Here is a 21,718-nt window from a genome sequence, read left to right on the forward strand (position 1 = left end):
GTCTGTTTTTAGGTAAAGTAAAAGCGTCAGATTTCTCCTGTGGATGTAATTGAGATAGATGTGACCGTTTTACGCACAGAAACAGTGTGTCAGTGTCCTGCGCACCGGTGGCCCGGGCTGCCCGAGGAGAGTCCTCCCTTGTTTGAGGACGGAGAGGCGGGCCTTTGGAAGCAGGAATTCGCTGGAAGTTTTCCTGCAGGCTCCGCTTCACGTGTTGAACAGCGACCGTCCCGCGCCCCGCTCGGTTCAGACATGTGGCCGCTGCTGCTCCTGCTCGTCCAGCTCTGTCTCTGCTCCGGGTACGAAGGTAAGCGCCGACCGAGGGGCCTCTCATCCACCGCTGTGACTTTATCGATTAACCCCAAAATAATCAACCCTCTGATGTTTGCACTCAATGTGGAAAACGTGTGAAGTCACTGGTCTGGAGGATGGGGCCGAGCGACAAAGTTTGTCCGAAAGGAAGACGTCTCGTTTCATTTTTTACGCACGAGATCGAGGCTTCCTCTCACCGCTGGGTTTTGGTGAGCTGCGGTTGTGTTTACGTGGAGGGGGTGGACAGACAGCCGGGGGAGTGCAGTGTGCATCTGGGGGACGTTTCTGTGCTGAGGCTCAGATGAGAACCCTGCACCGCCACTGTAACTTTTCATTTGATCCTTCCATATGTCTGTGGTCTTTAGAAAGTGAATAATGATCAAATAATCAGTTAATCGATTTTATATACCGGATTAAAAAACGCCCTCAACTTGTGAGTGCATGAGGTCTGGGAGTGTTTTACTGTACTGATGAGGTTCTGTCCTGGCGTTGAGCAAACACAGAAGGTCTCTGTCTTCCTCTCTCTCACACTTACACACACACACACACACACACACACACACACACACACACACACACACACACACACACACACACACACACACACACACACACACACACACACACACACACACACACACACACACACACACACACACACACTTCTGCATAACTTCAGACGACATTACACTGACCTACATTGGTTGAAGAATTACAGCAGTTACTACTTCTCTAACCCTATCCCTCAACTTAACCTTAACCTTAACTTAGCCTTAAAACAAGCCTTGGAACCAAAACCTTAACCTTTACCACTTCTGACCCTAACCCGAACCTAACCCCAGTTCACATCTCACCACTAACATGAACCAGGACTTCAGGAATGACGTTTTACTCCATTGGGACCAGGCTTTGGTTCCCATTAGATCTACTGGAGAAGGTCCCTAACAAAACACGAACACACAAACACTGAGGTAGAGCTGCAACAAATGATCAATCAATCAATCAATCAAATGACGTGTGGAATGCTAGAAAATGAATTGGCGGCTATCAATTTAAGGATCGATGAATAATTGAATTTTTGCATCTCTGAGTTCTTTAGCTCCATCTCGAAATTGTGAGTTTAGTTAGAATCATTGTTGGTTACATAAGGTATAAGACTTTGGGGAAATGTGATGGGGATTTATTTGTATATCTTTACTTTTTTTAGATGAAATTATTAGTCAAAAATAGAAATAATAGTCATATTAAGCAATAATGAAATAGAGGAAAGTGTAACATCCAATCTAAGAAGACGATGAAGCCAGAAAGTTCAGAACAGTGTGTGTGTGTGTGTGTGTGTGTGTGTGTGTGTGTGTGTGTGTTTGTGTGTGTCGTGGCTATGTGCCTGTAGATGGTATGAGAGTGGCTCACTGCTGCTGTATGATCATACAGGCTGCAACATGAACAAAACTGTAGAGCAGATTTACACTGACAGACTAAAAACTGCTTGTCGAGCCGACAGTCACGACTCTCTCTCTTTCGCTCTCTCTCCCCCTCTCTTGCTCTGTGCTCCTCTGTGTGTATGTGTGTGTGTGTGTTTATTTTACAGGGGTATGTTTGTGTTTGTTTTAGGGGTCAGTAGGCTCATTTGTCAGTAGTGTGTGAATGCCTGAAACTGGGTGAGAATTGTTTAAAAACTGTTCTGTTGCAAGTTTTCATTAAAGGTCGATCACATTTTCCATGATGAGTCTTGTACTGATGTGGGTCAGGAACAGAGAGATCACAGTGAGTAACCTGAGGAAAAGCCACATAGCAGAATCACTGCAAAACAGTGACTGCAGACGTGTGTGTGTGTGTCTGACAGAGAAATGTGGCCTAGGAAAGAGATCAGGAGCTTAGTGTTTATTAATGAATAGCTGATAGTTCAGTGTATAACTTAGAGCTGCATTAACCAGGAGCAGCAGAACAAGCCGTAAACACAACATCGATATTTTATCACCTGATAAAACTGATTTAATGAATGTGTTTGCGAACAGCTGCAAAGCCTCCAGCAGCGTTATGAGCAATTCAGATTTATGTTTCCGATGAAGGCCAATTTACACATCACCGCTCTTGTGTCTCTGAGACTCAGCATATTTAACCTGAAATAAAATAGGAGATACTCCATTAAGATGTCAAAATGTACTCTAGTACAGTAACTAAGTAAATGTACTCGGTTCCGTCTCACCTCTGGTGGTGATGATGTGCATCTGAGCCTTTACTGAAAATGCAGCATTATTTCATCACTCAGATCCCAGACAGCAGAAATCTGACATTATACTGTACATATGAATTAGATTTAATTGATATTGGGATCATTGGATAACGTGTAAATAGATTCACCTAAAGGATATACATAGATAAATATGTGACATTATTTTAACATTGACTCAAGTTTATTTTGAACCACTAATGGGGACATAAGAAGCAGCTCTTACAGACGGCTGCCGGAGTGGATGTGTTGGTAAATACAGTAAAACTGGAACAGAAATCATTAGTGCTTGAGAAAAATATTACATAACTGCGCAATCATGGCGTCTCCCCTGCTCCGATAGCCTGTAGCCATACTTCAACCGACTTCACATAATGACAGTGTGTATTACAGACCCGCAGAGAAAAGCTAATTGGAATATCAGCCTCTGTAATTTAAAGCTTACGCACTCCCAGAGGTTTTCTGCTGTCTGCACTACTGCCACTGAGGCATCTTTCTCTTTTAAAAGTAGGAAAATTGGTTCAGTCAAGTTAATCAAAATGCAGAGCTGCAGACCGAGCAGTGTCGAGCCTGCAGGTCCAGATGACCCACTCCACATTAAGATAGACGACACGTCTCCACTTCGTCTGAATATTCAGAAATGAAGCTGAAGTATCCCGAATGCAAACACTGTCCCCGTGCTCATTTAGTGTCTGAGCAGTTACGATCAGGGAATGCAGTCAAGTTAGCGAGATCCCATAGATACACACGCTTGACCAATCACGAGTCAGTCTCAGTGGTCAATCATGACACTTAACCTTGTTTTTATTACATCGAATAAAACCATCTTCGAGAAAATGTTACTTGACATGTACTTTTACTTTTTTGAAATGAATGACCTATAGTGCAGTCATGTCGTCTATTTTTTATACATAGTCAATAGTCTAGCCCGGCCCCCTCCAGCTAAAGGCAAGAAAAATAACTGCAGCAAACGTTTAGGTCTGCAAATAAAGACATTTCGAATATATGAAAGAAAGGAGGATATCATCTATTTCCATGAACCTTATCATTAGAGCATGAAAAACAAAACAAAAAGAGAGTTTGGGTTGGTGTCTTACACACATTTATGGCCCTGTAGGCTTGCCTCAGTGTCTTTTATCAAAAAAGGTAACTTCAGACACCGTCAAACGAAAGAGCTCTGTTTAATTTGTTTAATTAATTCGTTACATTTGTTGCCAAAGCTCATTTCATGTTGAATATTTATATGTTCTTCTTTGGAGAAATAAGAGGGCCAGAAGAAAAAAGCTCTCGACAAATAACAATAAACTTCTGTTAAATTGTTCCTCTGGACGTATCGTTCTGTTTTGTTTGTAATTGCAAACATTTATTGCTTATTGTCTGGCTTCGGACATTTAAATATTTTATAGGCAATTATCATTGTGACTGAAAACCCCAGCTCATAATGTTTATCAGAGAAAAATGAATACAATTTAACAATCGCTTGGCTAACTTGTCTCATGGTTCTTCTACAATGAGTGAAAGGCAATGACTGGACTTGCAACACAAGTAGATTTTTTATGTTTAGGCATTTATTAGCTGCAGGATGCTACAGGGACAAAATTATGCAATTTTTATTGGTCAATTTCTTTAATGGGGTTTTGGAAGGTTCTCTTCCATCAGTGGAGAGATATCGATTATATGTCTGAACTGAGGTTTACGTATGTGGGGCTGTGCCTCTAACAATGAAGATGTCTGTTTAAAGGGGTACTTGGAGAATACATTTAGATATCTCCTTTATGAATTAATCATTTTGAGAAGTGATTTTTTTCAATAACGAGGAAAATCTGTGAAAAAGTGACATACGTTTTCTGATGAGAACTTGTCTAATAAGACAGTTGGGGCTTTTCAATGTCATTTATCAAATAAACTGATTATCTTTAGTGTTTGGACTCTTGCTCGGTCAAAACAAGACATTCAAAGACACATGTGACTGTGAGTTGTTTTAATTCATTAAATTATAATAAGTATCAAAGCTTTTATGAAAAACCTTATGGATGATGACTTTAAAACACATATCCATAGTTTTTTTTTTACATTTGGAGAAGAGTAAAAGGTCTCTTCATTGTTTACTGGACATGTACCAGCCAATCAGAAACAGGTAGCCTCCGTTTGACGTGGTGTACGTTTTTATATCCGATGTTACAGAACTCTTACTGATCTGTTTTCTGGAGATTTAGTCTAAAACTAAGGCTCATTATGAAGAAGACACAAACACACACACACACACACACACACACACACACACACACACACACACACACACACACACACACACACACACACACACACACACACACACACACACACACACACACACACACACACACACACACCTGTTATTAGTTTTCCATACTTTTCTCTGCCTCCCTCTCCCCATTAAGAAGCCGTTACTAGACTTTTTCCCATTAGACCTCTAAATATGACTCACTCAGTGTGTGGGTTTGCTCTGCAGAATCCACGCTGTGTGATCTGACTGCTGAAACCTCAAAGCTTGTTGTGTGTGTGTGTGACTTGCAGCGTTTTGGGTCCAGACACTTTTTTTTATTAAACTGACAGAAAAGCCATGAGGAGAAATGGGGGACGGGAGATGTGCTCACCACAGTATCAGGTTCATTGATCAACACGCGGCTGATATGTGGAGCTGGAGGAGCTCGAACACTCCTCCCTTGTGGAGCCCGAACAGAGGACACATTCACACCGAGGTTTCAGGACATCCCGGGGCCAAGGTTGAACACCCCTCCCCCCTACTTTAACCCCTTCCTCACCCATTTCCTTTTCCCTCTTCGTTTTTATTGCATCTTGACCTGCTCCTCCTGATCCCTTCTTCCTCGCTCCAAAAATAATCCTCCTTGCTCATTACAATTCTCCTCACATTTGTCTTTTACCAGCGCCGCTCAGCTGTGTCCCGCAGCAGCTCTGAGAAACATTTCACTTCTTGAACGCTGCAAGTTTTAGCATCTGAATTAACCTTTGCTCCGTCTGATAAATCTGCTCAAAGATGACTCAAATTAAATCCCTGTCCATGGTAAGTAGGATCTATCGGAGCGGTTTTGGAACAAAAAGTTTCAAAATAACTGGAGCTTCTTCTTTCATTTCTACCAAACATGAAATGGGGGTCGCAGAACAAATCATGTATCAATTTTCCCTAATCATCTTGGCAAAAAAAAAACAGGGATCTTTACGGGTTCATCCTCTCTGGATGTGTCCTGTCCAAAAGATTTATAATGGCCGCCTGGAGTTTGGTACAAATGAAAAGTTAAGTAATGATATGCAGCCTGCTCTTGGTGCTGTGTGGCTGAAAAGAAAAAAGGCAGACAGTTCAGCCCAGGACGATGCTGTCTATTGTTGCCTAACATCTTGGATGCAGCTCTTTTCGTCATAGTAGTTGCTTTTTCTTTCTCTTTTCTCTCTCCCCCCCAGGGTCAGGACAGTACGCCTACGGAGACGATGAGGACTCGTATTCTCGTCGATATAAAGGTGACAACATGCAGATACACATACGGTTATTTCTTTCTAGGGAGTGTTTGTTGTTTATCAGGAGCAGCTGCTGTTTGCAAGTTAACTACAGTTCCTCTCGTCCTGATGAATTATAGTGAAATGGCACTTAGGGCATCTTCTTCCCTTCTCGAGATGTTGCAGGGTAATGAAGGGGATTTAAATAAAATCTCTTAGATTTAATTGGATTGCTCAAAAGTGCTGGTGGCGTGGGTGATAGATCTGAAGTGATATATATGTGGTGCTGTAAACTGTCCTACCTCCTTGATCAGCATTGTAAGATCAGAACATAAATGAGAAAGACATCTAGATTTTGAAATGCCAGCAAAGTCTCTGATCAAAAAAACAAGTTAAACAGTAGTGCTCAACTTTAAATAAGTCGTTAAAAGCTATTTATTTTTATCTCCAATATTTAGCAGGAAACTTTGACATTATGAACAATTCTAAACAGAGCTTGGTGGATTTGTTACAGCAGCAGCTCTTCTGGTTCTGGAACCTGGGGATTATGGGTAATACCCACCGTTCAGTTGTGTTTCAGTTCAGTGAGTGGGACTGCAGAGGGCGCTGCTGCTCAGTAAACGTTACACAGTGTTGCTTTAAAGTTTTACAGCAAGAGAAAAAAACACAAGGATTGTTATATAGTCAGAGCAGCAATTCACAGTGACAGGGTTAGATGAGAAAAACTGTATTTTTTATTGAACTGCATCTTTAAAGAGTCGTAATTTAACACCAGCTCATTCGGCCAGCTTTGTAAACTGACACAGTTTCGTCAAAGTAGCTTCCAACTTTATATTCAGGGTCACTTAGATACGGAACATTATCGTCCAGGCCAAACCAAACTCTCTCTGTGTGTAAAAGCTGAAATGTAGTATTATTTTCTCTCTCACTCAGCGGCTCTGGAGACTCTGCCAACACACATGCACACATGCAGAGAGAGAGACACAGAGAGAGAGAGAGAGAGAGAGAGAGAGAGAGAGAGAGAGAGAGAGGGCCAGAGGCAGGTTCGCTGTGTAATGAATCCCCTTTTCATTCCAACTGAAAGTTTGCCTAATATGGTGCGTGTCCTCTCCGAGTGTGTAAAGACAATGCGTTGGTCCTGTGGGTTGGGGTTTGTCCTGAGCCAGCAGGAAACAAACTGCAGGTCTGGATTTCTATGTTCTGGAAACGAACCTTGTTGCCTCTCAAACTTGGCATCAGACAAGGGATTCTTACGCAAGCGTTGTAGAGATGGCAGCCGTGTCTTCCATGGGAGGAGACAAGAAGAGAAGTTTTCGAGCGATGGGACAGTTGTTGTTTTGCTCAATCGGGGGATTCTGTTCTGGACTATTTCTATACAACAGGAGGTTGTGTCAGACATGTCTCAGCAACAGCAACAGGAACATTTAGAGCACTTGAACATGGTCCTTATCGTCAAAAGCTCTTGAATCTCGTCTTACCAAGTAGGCGTATTCGTTTACCTCCTCTTGTCTTTTTTTATTCAGAGACATTTGGATTCTTTTAGTTTTTTCCAGTCTCAAGTGGGCTCATTCGACCATTTTTCAAGGGGCCTAGCAGGAAAAGTTTAGCAAATGTCCAGAGCAGCTGACTCTGACATTTACTTTCACACGTACAAACCCCATGGAAAATGTTAAGAGAATGTCTGGACTTCAGTGCATGTCTGAAAGCAGCTTTTGTCTGAAGTAGGAAGTAGTCCATAATATAATCCCCCAAAAAATGTCATGAGATACAGCAGACATATGTACGATCTTCAGATGTGAATTTTGTTACTTTGGCTGAGCCCGAGCTCAAAATGTCTTAACAAACTTCTTACACTTTGCTGATGTGGAAAAGTTAGTTTATTATCAATAATAATAATAATAACAACGAATGCAACGAAGGGCAATATAAGAGTTAGTGATAACTCGAGGCGTACACGAAGCACATGACTTTCATGTTAAATCTAGCTTATAAAAAATAGAGATAAAAAAAATTGTGGTCGATAAAAACATTGGATGTGTGTGTGGACCAATGAGCCTTTGACGTTCCTCAAGTTGATGCATCAATCAAACTCTTAATATTCACAAGGCAGTCGTGGATGTGCATGATTTCACTTTAATGAGGAAGAAAATACAACTGACGTGTTTGTGCTCGGTGTAATCAGGGCTGTAATTCTGCAGGGATAAAATCTCAGAGGGGTGAAAATGGAAGTAGACGCATAATAACCAGAGCTGAGAGTAAAAATAGGGCCGCACTCCAAACACAGACTTTTATCTTAACCTCTATAGCACACACATACATTGAGAAATGTAAGTGCCCTCTTCACATCCTTATCTTTTCCTCAAGTGAGACCATCTTCCTTGCCTCATCAGACACTGTTGGATTATGGGAAGTCTCAGAGAAGGTAATGAGAAATCCACCGGATCTGTCTGAACTCAGACGATGGGCGTGTTTCTGCTTTTTCACACTTAGAGCACAGGGAAGTCTTTCTTAGCTTTTACAGTCTTCAGGTAAGATATTATTGAGCCCATACTAAACACTGATAAAGCAAACCCTTTCTCCATTAGTGTGGTGGTGTTGAGTTTCAGGTGGAACTATAAAAACACTGAATTGCCTTGATGCTGTGGAAAGGAAGTCAGTGTCATAATCTGTCCTCCATCTTTAGGGGCCCCGTGGTGCGCGCCCATTAAGATAAAACACGGCGATGTGAGCTGCCGCACACCCAGAGGAGAGCACAACAAGAACGTGATGGGGACGCGCTGTAAAATCCGCTGTAAGCAGGGATACGAGGTCCAGAGCCCGGAGGTGGTGTGCATGGCGAACAAACACTGGTCCTCTAACTACGCCTGCAGAGGTGAGAACTACCATCCACACAGCGGGGTTTCTGAGGTGTATGTGTATGAATGTAATAATCTGAATTTTAGGCCTTAAAAGGGTCACATACTAGGTCTAAATTACGATGATGTTGATGTAACGCCACTTCTGTCGCCATTTGAGAAGTTGTTTTGTCGGCATGCATTGTTAGATATTAGCACAATGTAATAAAACTACAAACCAGACCATCTTTAACTGATCAACTACAAACATTCTGGTCAAAATTGGATGGATAACTTCTGTGTGTCTGTAGTTAAAGAGATTTGGTTTCTAGGTGTCTCTATATATACCGTCATCTTAAACTTGAATGGCACCCAATAGAGCTCATATCCCTGAGAGTAATTCTCGGACTCTGATATTCCTTCATATCTGTCATACCTCAACTCGATTTAAAATGTTTTCTCTGTGGTCTTAAAAAGTCAGAAATTTCACTTTTTTACACATATTTAATATCTCTAAATATACAAGCGTTGTCTTAAGTGGATTTAAAACAATAATCTTTTACATTCCTGAGCATCAAGGTTTATTTCTTTGGGAAGATGTGGGTTTTCCATCCAAGTCGTATCTGCAGCAGATTTGTTTTTAATCAGTCAAATTCGCAAACAATATCCTGGATCCATTATGTCTCCCCGGAGTCTCTTCCTGGCGAGTGTGAAGCCTCTTTGGAAAGAAACAGTATTTATGAGACATGGGGCATTAATCTGCTCCATTATAGCTCAGACATTGATGGAAAATTACTGCAGATGCTACTAAATCTTAAACCCCCACCGCTGCTCCAGGATAAATGAAGTGGCTTTTCTAGACAGAGTGGGGCTGATTAGTTCTGCAATAATGATATAATCAAGCAAAATGAAAACCATAACTTTAAAAGGTCAACACAAAGTGGTTGATATCTTTTAATTATAGGCCAATATCAGTGAATGAATGCACCGGGTTTAAATTATTTCAAGTACGTGAAAAGACTGAAGAAGAGAAGCTATATTCCGCAAGTCATTAGCAAGCAAAGAGGGAGGTGAGGAAACTTCTCGGTGTGTGGGAGGATGTTCGAAGGGATTTGTTTAGTAAAAGCTACAGACTGACTTATCTAGTGCAGTATGACTCATCGTTTACAGTCTGAACTTATTTTTATGAATCAGTGCACTGATTTGGACGAATTTAATTTGCCTTGATTTTATAGAGATAGATATAGAGCAAGATATGGACTTTAAACCTGGAAATGACTGAGAAACACTGTTGACTTATTTTTGCATAAGGATATCAAAGTCATACGTTAAAAATATAACCAGTGTCTTGACTTTTTAGTTTGTTGTATTTCTCTTTTTGGTTTTATTGGAAGATGTCATGTTTGGGTGTAACGATTATCAACGACCTTAGACAAAGTTGTGAACTGAACTCTTCTCTGACAGAGATCCGCTGTCCTAAGCTGGACATGCCCGTCAACGGAGGCTACAAGTGTTCGGACGGCTCTTACTTCAACTCTCGCTGCGAGTTCTTCTGCTCTCCTGGATTCAGTCTGACGGGCCAGAAGACGGCGAGCTGCCAGCACACCAAAGTGTGGAGCGCTGCTGTTCCTACCTGTGTCGGTGAGACTGTGTGTGTCCGTCTTTCATGCTGTGGCAGAGGACTGGAAGCCTTGGAAAAACCTACAATGGAGAGAGACTGGTTAAAATACATGTTTATATTCATATTATTGATTTCTGTAAAATACAAAGACACACACACACACACACACCAGCAAAAAATGTGAATGTATTTCACGTCTTTATAGCTTGAGTCTGAAACTGAAAATTACAGTTTTTTGTGAAAAGATGAGCGATAAGGCTCAGGCACTCAGCTGAACATAGAAATGGCTGAAAAGTCCTGCAGCCTTGGTAACAGTGGGCAATCACAACACACACACACAAACACACATACACACACACACACACACACACACACACACACACACACAGCTTCAGATGTTACTGCAACACAGCAAGCATATACTCACCGATGTTGTTTGTGAAATGACATTGAATCTCCTTTGTCGGTGTGTTAAGATTCATTCTCCTTACAGCGATGAGGCATTTTACTTTTCTGTTATTGCCCTAAAAACAGGCCGTGACTATTGCAACCCAGTCTCCAGACAAATCTGTTAAATAATTGAATCGTTCATATCAACCTGTCTCTCAGCATCTCTATGCCTCGATAACTCAATTTTGTATTTTAGAGGTGATTTCTACAGGTCGGCGCTGCCATTAGTTGCTAAGATGAGTTTTTCTTATTTAATTAATTAATTGAATTTAAATTAATAAAAAAAGAGGACAGTCTACAAGTTAAAAATATGGTAAAACCACATACATCCAGAAAAAAAGGTTATTGGTTGCTGTATCCGGCCTTTCACCCCAAAGTCATCAGGCTACTCTCCATTTGTGATCCATGCAGTAACACATGTACATTTTAATGTCGACCATTTGTTTTCTCTTTCTCGCTCTGTAGATATTGATCCTCCCAAGATAAAGTGTCCTACTGTGAAGGATAAGTGGGCAGAGCCGGGAAAACTGACAGCGAGGGTGTCCTGGGACACACCGGAGGGTGTCGACACTGCGGATGGCATCCTCACAGAGTCAGTCTAATCCCCAACACACTTGTTATTCCCCCTTGAAGCAGCCAGATCACAGTGAAAGATTAAACCTGAGCCTGTCTTTTGTAGCGTTATCCTGAAAGGGAAACCTTCCAAATCAGACTTCCCAGAGGCGCTCCACAAGATGTCGTACACCGTGTTTGACCGAGCAGGGAACAAAGGATCCTGCCGCTTCACAGTCAGAGTGCGAGGTGAGTTTCTAAAGACGGTGTCTGATTGTCTGTGTGGGGCAGGGTCTCAGTACAACTTTATTCTAAGGGGTTATTTCCAAGTGGTCTCCTGGAAAGTCTTTAATAACTGTGACATTTTGGGAAAAAAACTAAAAGAACAGCAAGGTTACAGTCTTTGTTGGAGGCAGAAATGCAGGGAATCCAATCAAAAAACCAACTCACGTTGCAAAGAGGCAAAACTCTAACAGAGGACAGATTAACCAAACCCATCAGGGAACAAGAAATGTGAGGAAACACTGGGGAACCGAACAGAAGAGCACAGAGACGAAATACATAAGGAGGCCAGGATGATTAGACTGAGGTGAAGCACTGCAGGGTGCAGCAATCAAAGCAGATCCTAACAGGTTCTACTTAAAGAGGAAACAGACCCTGTTCAATTGCTAATGTAACCTACATGTCATTTGGTTTAGAGCACAGCAGGTCAGCTTAATGGGGAAAAAAGTTAAATAAATGGGAAGTACAATTCAATAACATGGAGAATAACATCTTTAATTTAAATTTGATATAATTATTTAATTATAGGAACTTTTCTAGGAATCTGTTGCTTTGGATATTTTATGAAGGATGTAATTTCTTTGGAAGAAGGTCAGATGTTTTAATCTCAGCTGTGATGGAGCTGCTCCTTCTCCATAAATATGATTTTGCCTCCTAGAGACGAGAACTAATGATATGTGGTTGATGGGTCTTCTTCAGCTCGAGTCAGAACCTTTCAAGTTCCGAATTTTGAGTCCCGAGTAAAATTTATGACAAAAAACAAATACACAGCCGTTCAAGGTTGAAGCTGTTTAATGAGAAATATCCCCGTATAACCTCTGGCTTAGGGATTTAATGGATTCAGTGGAATCTGTGTCCTCCATCATACTCATGATGTGATGCATACACCCGGCTTTGATGAGCACCTGAACCAACAAGCACCAGAGATTTACTAGGTGATAATGTGATATTTCCTGGATTAACACACTCAGGTAAACAGCTGTGTCTGTCTGAGCCTTTGGAATGAGGTCAGCCGTGTTATACAGTTAGGATTAATTCATGATATCATCCAATCATACAGACTTTAAAAAATCTGGCCTCTGAATTAAGACACAAGTACTCCTTATTTAAACCTCAGCTCTCCAGTTGAAGTGCAACAACTAAATTCCTCCCTCTTTGTAAAAAGTCAGATTTATGGCAAATCGAGCTTCGCTAGCTCAGAGAGACATTTCCCATCATCCCCTCTGGCTCGCACTGCTGCTGCAGTATTGCCACCAGCTGCTTCAGCCCCTCCACCACCCCAGCATCCACCTGCATGCTCCAACGGGGGGGTTAAAAGTATTTGTTCATCACTCCCATCATTCCTGTGTAATCATATGGGGGAGTGATTAAGTTGGAGCCTAGACGTCAAATACTGAACCTGTTGTAATGCTGCAATAAATGTTCGAACGTGAGTTGTCTGACTGAGCTCCCATTGTGTGCCTCGTGTGCGTCTCTGTGTTCAGTGCGCCGCTGCAGCTCACTGTTCGCCCCTGACAACGGTTACATGAAGTGCAACAGTGACGGAGACAACTACGGCGCCACGTGTGCGTTCACGTGCACGGGCGGCTACGAGCTGCGTGGCAGCGCTGCCAGAGTGTGTCAGTACGGACTCACCTGGTCTGGCACAGAAACAGCCTGTGCAGGCACGTATACTGCATGACGATGAACACACACTCATCCACTAACAGACAGATGTCACAAACAAGCTTGAATTTAGAGTTAAACCTATCATTTATTGGAATATTTATCATAGCAATTTGTAAAAATGAATGTTTGATCAAGGAAGGATCTGCAGCATTGGGGTTTATTTGCAAGGATATGTCAGATTTATAATTTATGAAAGAAATTACTTCATCACCAAAAAACATCTCTTTGCTCTGGTTTGGTTTTATCATGCGTCCGAGCACAGTTTGTTTTCAGGTTGTCCATACAGCCCGTCCGTATGAACACAAAGGTCAAAGTAACCAACCTCACATAATCCTTTTCTGCCACATGAACATGTAATCCTAAGAACACCTCAAGAGAAACCTTCAAATTTGGCACAAATGTTCACTGAGACTTCCAGAATAACTGATACGATTTCTGTGGTCAACGGTCAAAGGTCCAGGCCTCACAAAGCATGATTTTGGCCTTTTGAACATTATATCTTAAGTCTGCCTTTAGGGAATATCTTAAACCCTTGGATTTAGTGGGATAAGATTTTAGTGGTTAAAGGCCAAAGGTCACGTTTACCTCATATAATTGTGAATTGTCATATTTCTAGAGCACATGCAGTGACTGAACTGGTTGGTGGAGGCACATAAACGCAAAGTATCAATTCTAGTTTTTCCATTTTTTATAGTTAAAATTTTCATGTTGCAGATGCTTTGTTTGTATTTATCTACCTGTGCTTAACTGCTCTCCCTGTGAGAAGCTCAGTTGAAGTGAAAAAGGCCCCCGCTGCTTTCCATCGATCTGAAAAACTAATGCCGGTTGCTCGTCTGTATCTGTGAGAAAGACAAAACGAAATTGTGTTTGGCCGAGCCTGTGTTGCAGCTCAACAGACAATTAGCAATAAATGTAGTGTTCAATTCACTGCTGGATTCACTTACAGACGGAGTAAACATTATAAAATCATGCTGCATCCCCTCGTCTTATTGGCTGTGATAAATTCCCTGTGCGTCGTCCTTTCTACATTATCACTTAATCGTGCATTCATTGTCATCGCAGCCATGAACATCAACGTGGGCGTCCGGACAGCTGCAGCGCTACTGGACCAGTTCTACGAGAAGCGACGGCTCCTCATCATCTCGGCGCCAACGGCTGCCAATCATAATTACCGCTTCCAGATGACCAACTTACAGGTGAGACACGACGCAACGACAGAACACGAGCAGGAGCTCAGAGGCGATCGCAGTGATTGGTGTCATCTCTGCTCCCATGGAGAAACGCAGTGTGTTTGTGTGTTGGGTTCACTCTCTCGCTCAGTGGGACAAAGCAGCAGAAGAATAGGAGGGAGGGCGCCGTGATAAAGAGAAAATGTCAAGGCAATGAATAAATGATACTGACGCTGGCTGTGATAAGGCGGTGCCGGAGATGGATGTTCCCGAGCTCGTCACAATCCATTAATTCTGAACTGTCTCTAAACGCCCGACCTTTCAGAGCGACTGGGTTATCAGCTGGAAGACAAACAAATAATAACAGTTTGTGTTATTTCTAATCAGCAACTATTTTGATAACCAATAAATAAAATGTCAAATATTTGCAGTAATATTTGTTTTAGCTGAAAGGAACAAATGTAACCTTTTGAGTTCTGGAATTTTTTATTATTTTGTGTAATTCAATTTTGAAATAATGTTGTCCCTGTGGCACATTTAATTTTCTCCTATTTTAAGAAAATTATTTTTTATTTATTTATCTATATCTATCATAGATAGAAATCAATAACTTGTCCTTTAATGCAGCCAGCCACCAGGTGGCGATCAATTCATTTTGCCTTTGAGACATTATGCCTGATTCCGACATGTCGTCCATCTTTATTTACAGTCTGTCGCCATTAAGTTTATATAGCAGCTTCCACTGGAGCAACTGTAGTTAACAAATACATCACTAAACACGGATCTGTTTACAGCTACGTTATACCGTGTAAACCATATATTAATTAAATGATATATGAATAAGTCTGTGATGTGTTTATATAACAGAAAATTACAAACACAAAGTGTGTTTTTTTGGTATAAACCAGTTTCATTAATGTTATATATATAATACTAAGCCTTGTAAGATTTATTGTGAGGAAAGTTAATGATACAATCAGACTGCACATAAATCATTCTGCTCAGTGAAAATCGAGCATCCTAATGAAATAACAATGAGTAAAACACATTTTTGAATGTGGACTTGAATAAATCATGAAAACAATCATTACTTGCAGCCTGAGCGCTGTCTCAACTTAGTTTAACAGAGTTTAATACTCTCTGGACTTGGAGCTGTGCTCAGTTTTGTTTTGTGCTGCACTGGAATCAATAGCAAAGTTATAAAAGTTATGGATTCATCTTGTTTTCCTCCGTCTGACCTGTGGGAGCAGCAAGCCCAGTGTGGACTGGACCTGAGGCATGTGACAGTGATCGAGCTGGTCGGGACTTACCCTGCTCAGATTGGACGGATGCGACACCAGCTGCTCACCCCGGCGCTGTCCCTGCAAATCAGGTACACCCACCCACCCACCCACCGACACACATCCACAAACACACACCCACCGACACACACACACACACACACACACACACAGCTAAAAACAAGTCTCCAACTTAAAACGATATATACGAAGACAAGTCCCAATAGTGTGACCGTGTCAACAGATACACATTATACCTGGAGCACATGCATACACACACACGCACACACACACACGCACACTCCACAGCTGCTCACTGGGCTGATGTGTGTTTCCTAGGTTACTGCTCCAGATCACACAGAGGTCTTTCCAAATGGTGCTGGTGGACAAGCAGGGCATGGACAAGCAACGCTACCCGTTCCCTATCACCGCGGCCGAACTATTCACCACCATCGACACCTTCCCGCTCCGCAAGGACGAGATGTTGCTCCAGCAGGAGGCGGGTCATGGCTGTCAATCATAAAAACACGGCTGCCTTTTTCAGTGCATATCTGCGGACTGTCGGCCATCTTTGATCCTTTTCCCTCCCCAGTGAGAGCAGACAGGACCTGCTCTGTTTCTGTCCACATGTCCCACTCTACCTAAACTCACACAGGTAACACTGCAACATCCCAACTACTCATCCAACTCATCCAATGAGAACTCATTTCAGTCCTGTATCCTAAGGTGTGTGCGTGTGTAGTGTGTTTGTGTGTGTGTGCCATCAAAAGAGTCATGGAGATTACTAAGTGGGTCATACAGTACATTACAATCATATTGATTCCTCAGTCACGTCTTTCTTTATGTTTTATTATTATTATTATTATTATTGATATTTTCAATCAGAAATATGTTTTACTATTTTGTACAAAAAGTATTTTTACTATAGAAATCCTTTCGCCTTTCGTAATATTTATATCTCTTTTCTTGGATAATGATGTTCTCTGACAATCCATGGAAAACTGTAAAGTACATACGTCAGAATTTACAAAACACTGATTAAAAATGTTTTTCATGGAGGATGTGATCTTCAGTGTGTCAGTGAGAGTGCACGAAAGAGGTGTGTGAGAAAAAATTACAGCGACCCTGAAGGGCAAATCATGACAAATAAGTAACCAGAACGACAGGTAAACACCGTTGAACCATGAAAAGTATACTGTACATGAATTAAACAAGAAATACATTTTCTCTTCAGGTCTGGAAGTAAAGATGGATCCAGACTTTTCCAGATTTAACCCTCAATGACTTTCTTCTGATGGAACCATAAAGCAGAGTTGAGTTATAGTCTGTCGCACAAGCTGATGATGAAAACGACTCAGACTGCGAATAATCCTTAGGTTTCAAAAGTTTGGTTTGTGCCACAGAAATTAATCAAACTGTTTAAAGTTTGACAGAAAATAAATCAGCAGCTCCTTTGATCATTCCACTGGTCTTTTGATTTGCCAAAATCCCTGTGAAATACTGTTTAAAAAGAAGAGTTTCAATGTGAATATTTTCAACGTTTATCTCATATCAAAGCACTTCATTAACTTTAGGTTTTTGACACTTGCAAGCAATTTGAAAACCTCCGACTAGGCGTGGAAATAACAATGATAAATGACTGAAAAAGATTTTTGTACACTCCTTCAGTCAGAAATACGCAACTAGTGTTGTGGCTACCACTTACAAAGAAAAAACCGAAATAGTCTAGTATACATTTCGAAAAATTGGAAACATTCAAAAAATCCATCAAACAATTAGTCTATGGAAAGATGTGTTTATTTGAAAATATTCCCGTAACATATTTTGGACAAAAAGGCTTGAATGGAGTGAATCTGATGTTTGGAACAGAGACACCACATGATGTACATCAAGAGCTTCTTCAGTTAATCAGGTATTGCACGAGCCTCTCATCTAAAATACATTGTACAGTGAACACCATGAGTTATTACTTTAAGTGTGGAGTGTGAAACTATTTTGCTCTGGGAGTTCGGTTTTGCCAAGGACGGGCGTTCGGAAACTGGCAAACCAATATGAAACATGGATGAGCAGGGTTTTACACTGGAGGAACCTTTTTAATTCATCTTTTTGTGAACTGCGTGATTCGTCCCAGGATGTTGGGCCGCGGAGCCGCGAAGCCGTGGGTGTCAGGGACGAGGTGACCGCCACTGCCACGTTGTCGGGCTCCCCCTGAGATGACCGCAACGTTGCTCAGTGCTGACTCACTCTATCACACAGCGGCGGCCCCAGGGTTCCTGGGAACGCACCGCAGATCACACGTCCTCTTCTGAGTGTAAAGTGATGTCATTATCAGTGCTTTTAATAACCTCCTTTTGTTCTTGTCTAATACAGTACCATGCATATCTATTATCACACTGATACAGTGTCATGTTCATTTACATTGAATCTAGTCTAAATCATGGATCCATCCAGACTTTGTGCCACAGATTATGTTTTACCAGACAGTCAGGGGTGGAAACGAGCTGAGCGGGAGTACTCCTGTTACTTGACTTGGTCACAATCACGGTATAATGTTCAGTATCATGAAGTTTAGCTTTAGGCGGAAAAAGGATTTAGAATTTGGCAAGATTTGACCTGATGGTGGCGCTGCGGAGACATTCATAAATCACCAAAACAGTGATGATTAACCCTCAATTGGACTGAGTGCCACCAATGTTCTTGGAAATCAAACTATATGAGAATCAATGTGTGTAAATGTTGAGAAATTGCCTGGATGATCATCTCACACAGATTCATCCTCTGGGGACGATAAATGTTTGACCAGAATTTCATCTGAATCCATCAAAGCGACGCATTTAACATGTGAGCATTTGTACAGTTGAACGGATAATGATTTGTTGGTCAAAGGTCTAAGGTTATTATGACCTTGCAATTATTTTTTGAAATATTTAATTCAAGAATTCACAAGTGAAATATGAGAAAACTGAACACAAATGTCAACAATTTATAATATTAAGAATTCAAAATTATGATTAAAAAAGATGAATATTTCGACCATTATTCAGAGGCATATTTGACTCGTTGGTGTAGTTTGAGTAAACTTAAATGTATTTGAGTGAAGTATTTCTACTTCCATCCATTACCTTAAATTGAATAGAATCTGTAACACTTATCCTGTGAGGGTCGTGGGGGGGGGGTACACACCCTGGACAGGTCGTCAGTGTATCGCAAGGCCAACATAAGCTTTAGAGTCTTCAATCAACAATTAACATGGACTCTGGGAGAAAACCCCACACAACAGGGACTCAAACCAGGAACCAGGCTACAGGGCTACCCTCTGCAAAACCAAAGGCTTATCGAGGGTTTCTCTATTTGGATCCCTCATACATCTGAAACAGAAGCATGGCCGTGACCACACAGTGTGTACGTACTCTGAGGAGTCTTCAAGTGTTCTCAGTCCATCATCACTCTGCCTCAGTTATAATTAATTGGAGTAGGATGGCACAGTCGCACTAACACCAGTCACTTTCCACCCCTGAACACAGCTGTTAATGAGGCACCATTGTGTGCTTCAGACCAGGATGGAGCTTCGTTGTAAAGGGAACGTCTACGTTTCTACATTAATGGTTGGTGCATTGTCGACTGTGGTCTACCTCAGCCGTTACTACACGAGGAAATGACTCTAGTAAATGTATCACAGAGACGAGGACGGACGCATCAGGAGCCACACCGTGTGCTTATTCTGTAGCTATAGTAAGTTACATACAGGTTTTCTTATTTTATATTCAGCGGTGAACAGCAGTGTTTGGTCAAGACTAGATGCTGAGGGACACATGTAGATGAGTGTGTAAGGCATGACTGGCTGTTCTGGATCTGAACATCTCAGGGTGGAGAACAAGTCGGGACCAGTCTCCACCACTCAAACCTTCTTCTTTTTCTCTTCCTCCTCTCCCTCCTTCTTTATCCTTCATCCTCTGGGCTTTGGTCCGGCTCATGTCTCACGTTTGCGCATGCTGGATCGCAGCATCAGTGTGCACTCCTGAGGGACCTCTGGGTTGTCAGTCATGCGTTGCCACACCCGCTGTTCCTCCCCGTAGGAGTCCATCCAGTCTACCTCGCTCCCATAGCTTTTCCCTTCAGGGGAGAAACAAACAAACGAGCAAACATTTGTTTTAGTTTGCTAGAAGTACTCGTGCTGCGGAGCCCCGAGGAGACAAACGCTCCCTCGGCACTCCGCTCACTCTTTAATATTTGATGAACTGTAAATGAATGGATGAATGAATTAGGTTTCGAGGCCCTGGGCTCACAAAACAACACATTTTCATAGGACTATAAGGGAATCAGTAAAATGCATATTTGAATTCACTCGATCTAGATTTCTATTTGGATCTGCACAAAATTGCACAAACTCATAAATGCCATGTCTGAGGTAATGTTGAAAAACACAATGTTAAAGAAAGTGAAAGATTCCTGGATCTGGATTCTCACCAAAATGTTGAATCCGTTCACTGGTTTAGTATTAAGTATTTTGAATAATCCTTCTAAATAACAATCAAACAAAGACCAATGAAAACAGCCTCCTCGGTGAAGATAAAAATAAATACAGAGGAATAAATAAACAACAGTTTCAAACTATTAGGGTACAGGAATAAAACTGATTTAAATATGGTCTGGTTTAATTTTTATCTTTTGAACAACCATTCCCCCTCTTCCTCGTCTTTACACTATCTGGATTACCGCTCCAGCTTCATATTTGCTGTACAAACATAAAAATTATTATCAAGCTTCTTTAACAAGCATACAAACAAATATACAAGACTGTCAAAGTATAGTTTAATTATGTCTAAATTGTAGTAATGTACAGTTATTGAGAAAAAAATGTCTGTCACATTCTATAGTATTAAAGAAATCAAGATACAATTAGTTAAATAATCATGAGCTCAAAATAATGTCAATATTTGAAGAACCAAATTAATCTGTTAGCCCGAACACTGAAAAACAGCATTTCTTAAATATGACGAGGGGTCGTAATGTAAATATTCTGCTGCAGAATCACATGTTTACGTGTCTGGCTCCTCCTCATCATCCTGAGATCTTTGTATAATTTAGTTTTTTTTTCAACTTTGTGTGTCGGATATTTCCCAGCTCTATAGGCCAACTCTGACATTTTAAAGATATTTTACTCGGGGGCTGACGGGGAAAAGTTCTGGAAATTGTCCGGAGCAATTGATTTGGACATATGCGTTCTCATACAACTCTCTTGGTCATTTCAGGAAAAATGTCTGGAGTTCAGTGCATGTCTGAAAGCAGCTCTACCAGAAAGGTCTATCCAGACATTTTACTTTTTCTTACACATACCTGTGCCGGCTCCCAGCCTGACTCCTCCCAGGAAGACGTTGCTGGCCAGAGCCTCTTTGTCCCACACGGTGAGCTCCAGGCAGACGTTGTCCAGGTCCCCTGGCTGCAGGCCGCAGTAGGTGAAGGTGTGGTTCCACTGCGGGTGCACTGTGCGTCGCTCCACCGCCGTCTTGTGCTTGGTCGACTTGTTGCTGTCTGGAAGCAGGTACCTGGGATGAAGGTGAGAGTTAAAATTACTGCACAGTGTTGGGGCTGTTTCTTTGTAAATCACAGGTCAGGTAACCAGCAGGGAGCAACTCACCCTTTTACAAACGGATCAGACGTTCCTCCAGACTTCACAGCCGTCAGATTTTTAGCTCCTTTGACGAGCAGCTCAACCATGCCCCCTTGAGGGAGGGTGAAGCTGCTCTTCTTCTTGCCTTTCAGGAACCCTTTCTTCACTGAGGAGGGAGAGAGGCAAACACGGAGAGAGCAAACAAATCATTTATTTA

At 41.6% G+C, this 21,718-nt stretch overlaps 2 protein-coding genes across 7 annotated transcripts in view; one reads left to right on the forward strand and one right to left on the reverse strand.

Annotated features, from left to right (window-relative positions):
• Positions 1–92: 92 nt before the first annotated feature.
• srpx (sushi-repeat containing protein X-linked) lies at positions 93–16,949 on the forward strand. 3 transcript variants are annotated; one of them, XM_053439533.1, is made up of 11 exons: positions 154–307; positions 5,138–5,307; positions 6,002–6,058; positions 8,718–8,906; positions 10,333–10,509; positions 11,405–11,531; positions 11,619–11,740; positions 13,258–13,437; positions 14,504–14,637; positions 15,861–15,982; positions 16,230–16,949. In XM_053439533.1, the coding sequence occupies exons 4-11, from the start codon at positions 8,801–8,803 to the stop codon at positions 16,411–16,413; spliced, it is 1,152 nt and encodes a 383-aa protein (XP_053295508.1). In that variant the 5' UTR covers positions 154–307; positions 5,138–5,307; positions 6,002–6,058; positions 8,718–8,800; the 3' UTR covers positions 16,414–16,949. The 3 variants fall into 3 exon arrangements, with proteins under 3 accessions (XP_053295507.1, XP_053295506.1, XP_053295508.1); XM_053439531.1 differs by lacking the exon at positions 5,138–5,307 and having other exon boundaries at positions 101–307; XM_053439532.1 differs by lacking the exons at positions 5,138–5,307; positions 6,002–6,058 and having other exon boundaries at positions 93–307.
• A 720-nt stretch (positions 16,950–17,669) lies between these two features.
• sytl5 (synaptotagmin-like 5) overlaps positions 17,670–21,718 on the reverse strand; it is a 43,653-nt gene continuing 39,604 nt past the window's right edge. For all 4 annotated transcript variants that reach the window (XM_053439529.1, XM_053439530.1, XM_053439526.1 and 1 more), the window contains exons 15-17: positions 21,529–21,667; positions 21,228–21,436; positions 17,670–20,003 (exon numbers count right to left, since the gene is read on the reverse strand). In XM_053439529.1, coding sequence (XP_053295504.1) covers positions 19,861–20,003; positions 21,228–21,436; positions 21,529–21,667 — 491 coding nt within the window. In that variant the 3' untranslated portion in view covers positions 17,670–19,860. The remainder of the gene's footprint in view (positions 20,004–21,227; positions 21,437–21,528; positions 21,668–21,718) is intronic.

This window comes from Pleuronectes platessa, chromosome 14 (assembly GCF_947347685.1).
Source record: "Pleuronectes platessa chromosome 14, fPlePla1.1, whole genome shotgun sequence".
NCBI classification, from domain to species: Eukaryota; Metazoa; Chordata; class Actinopteri; order Pleuronectiformes; family Pleuronectidae; genus Pleuronectes; species Pleuronectes platessa.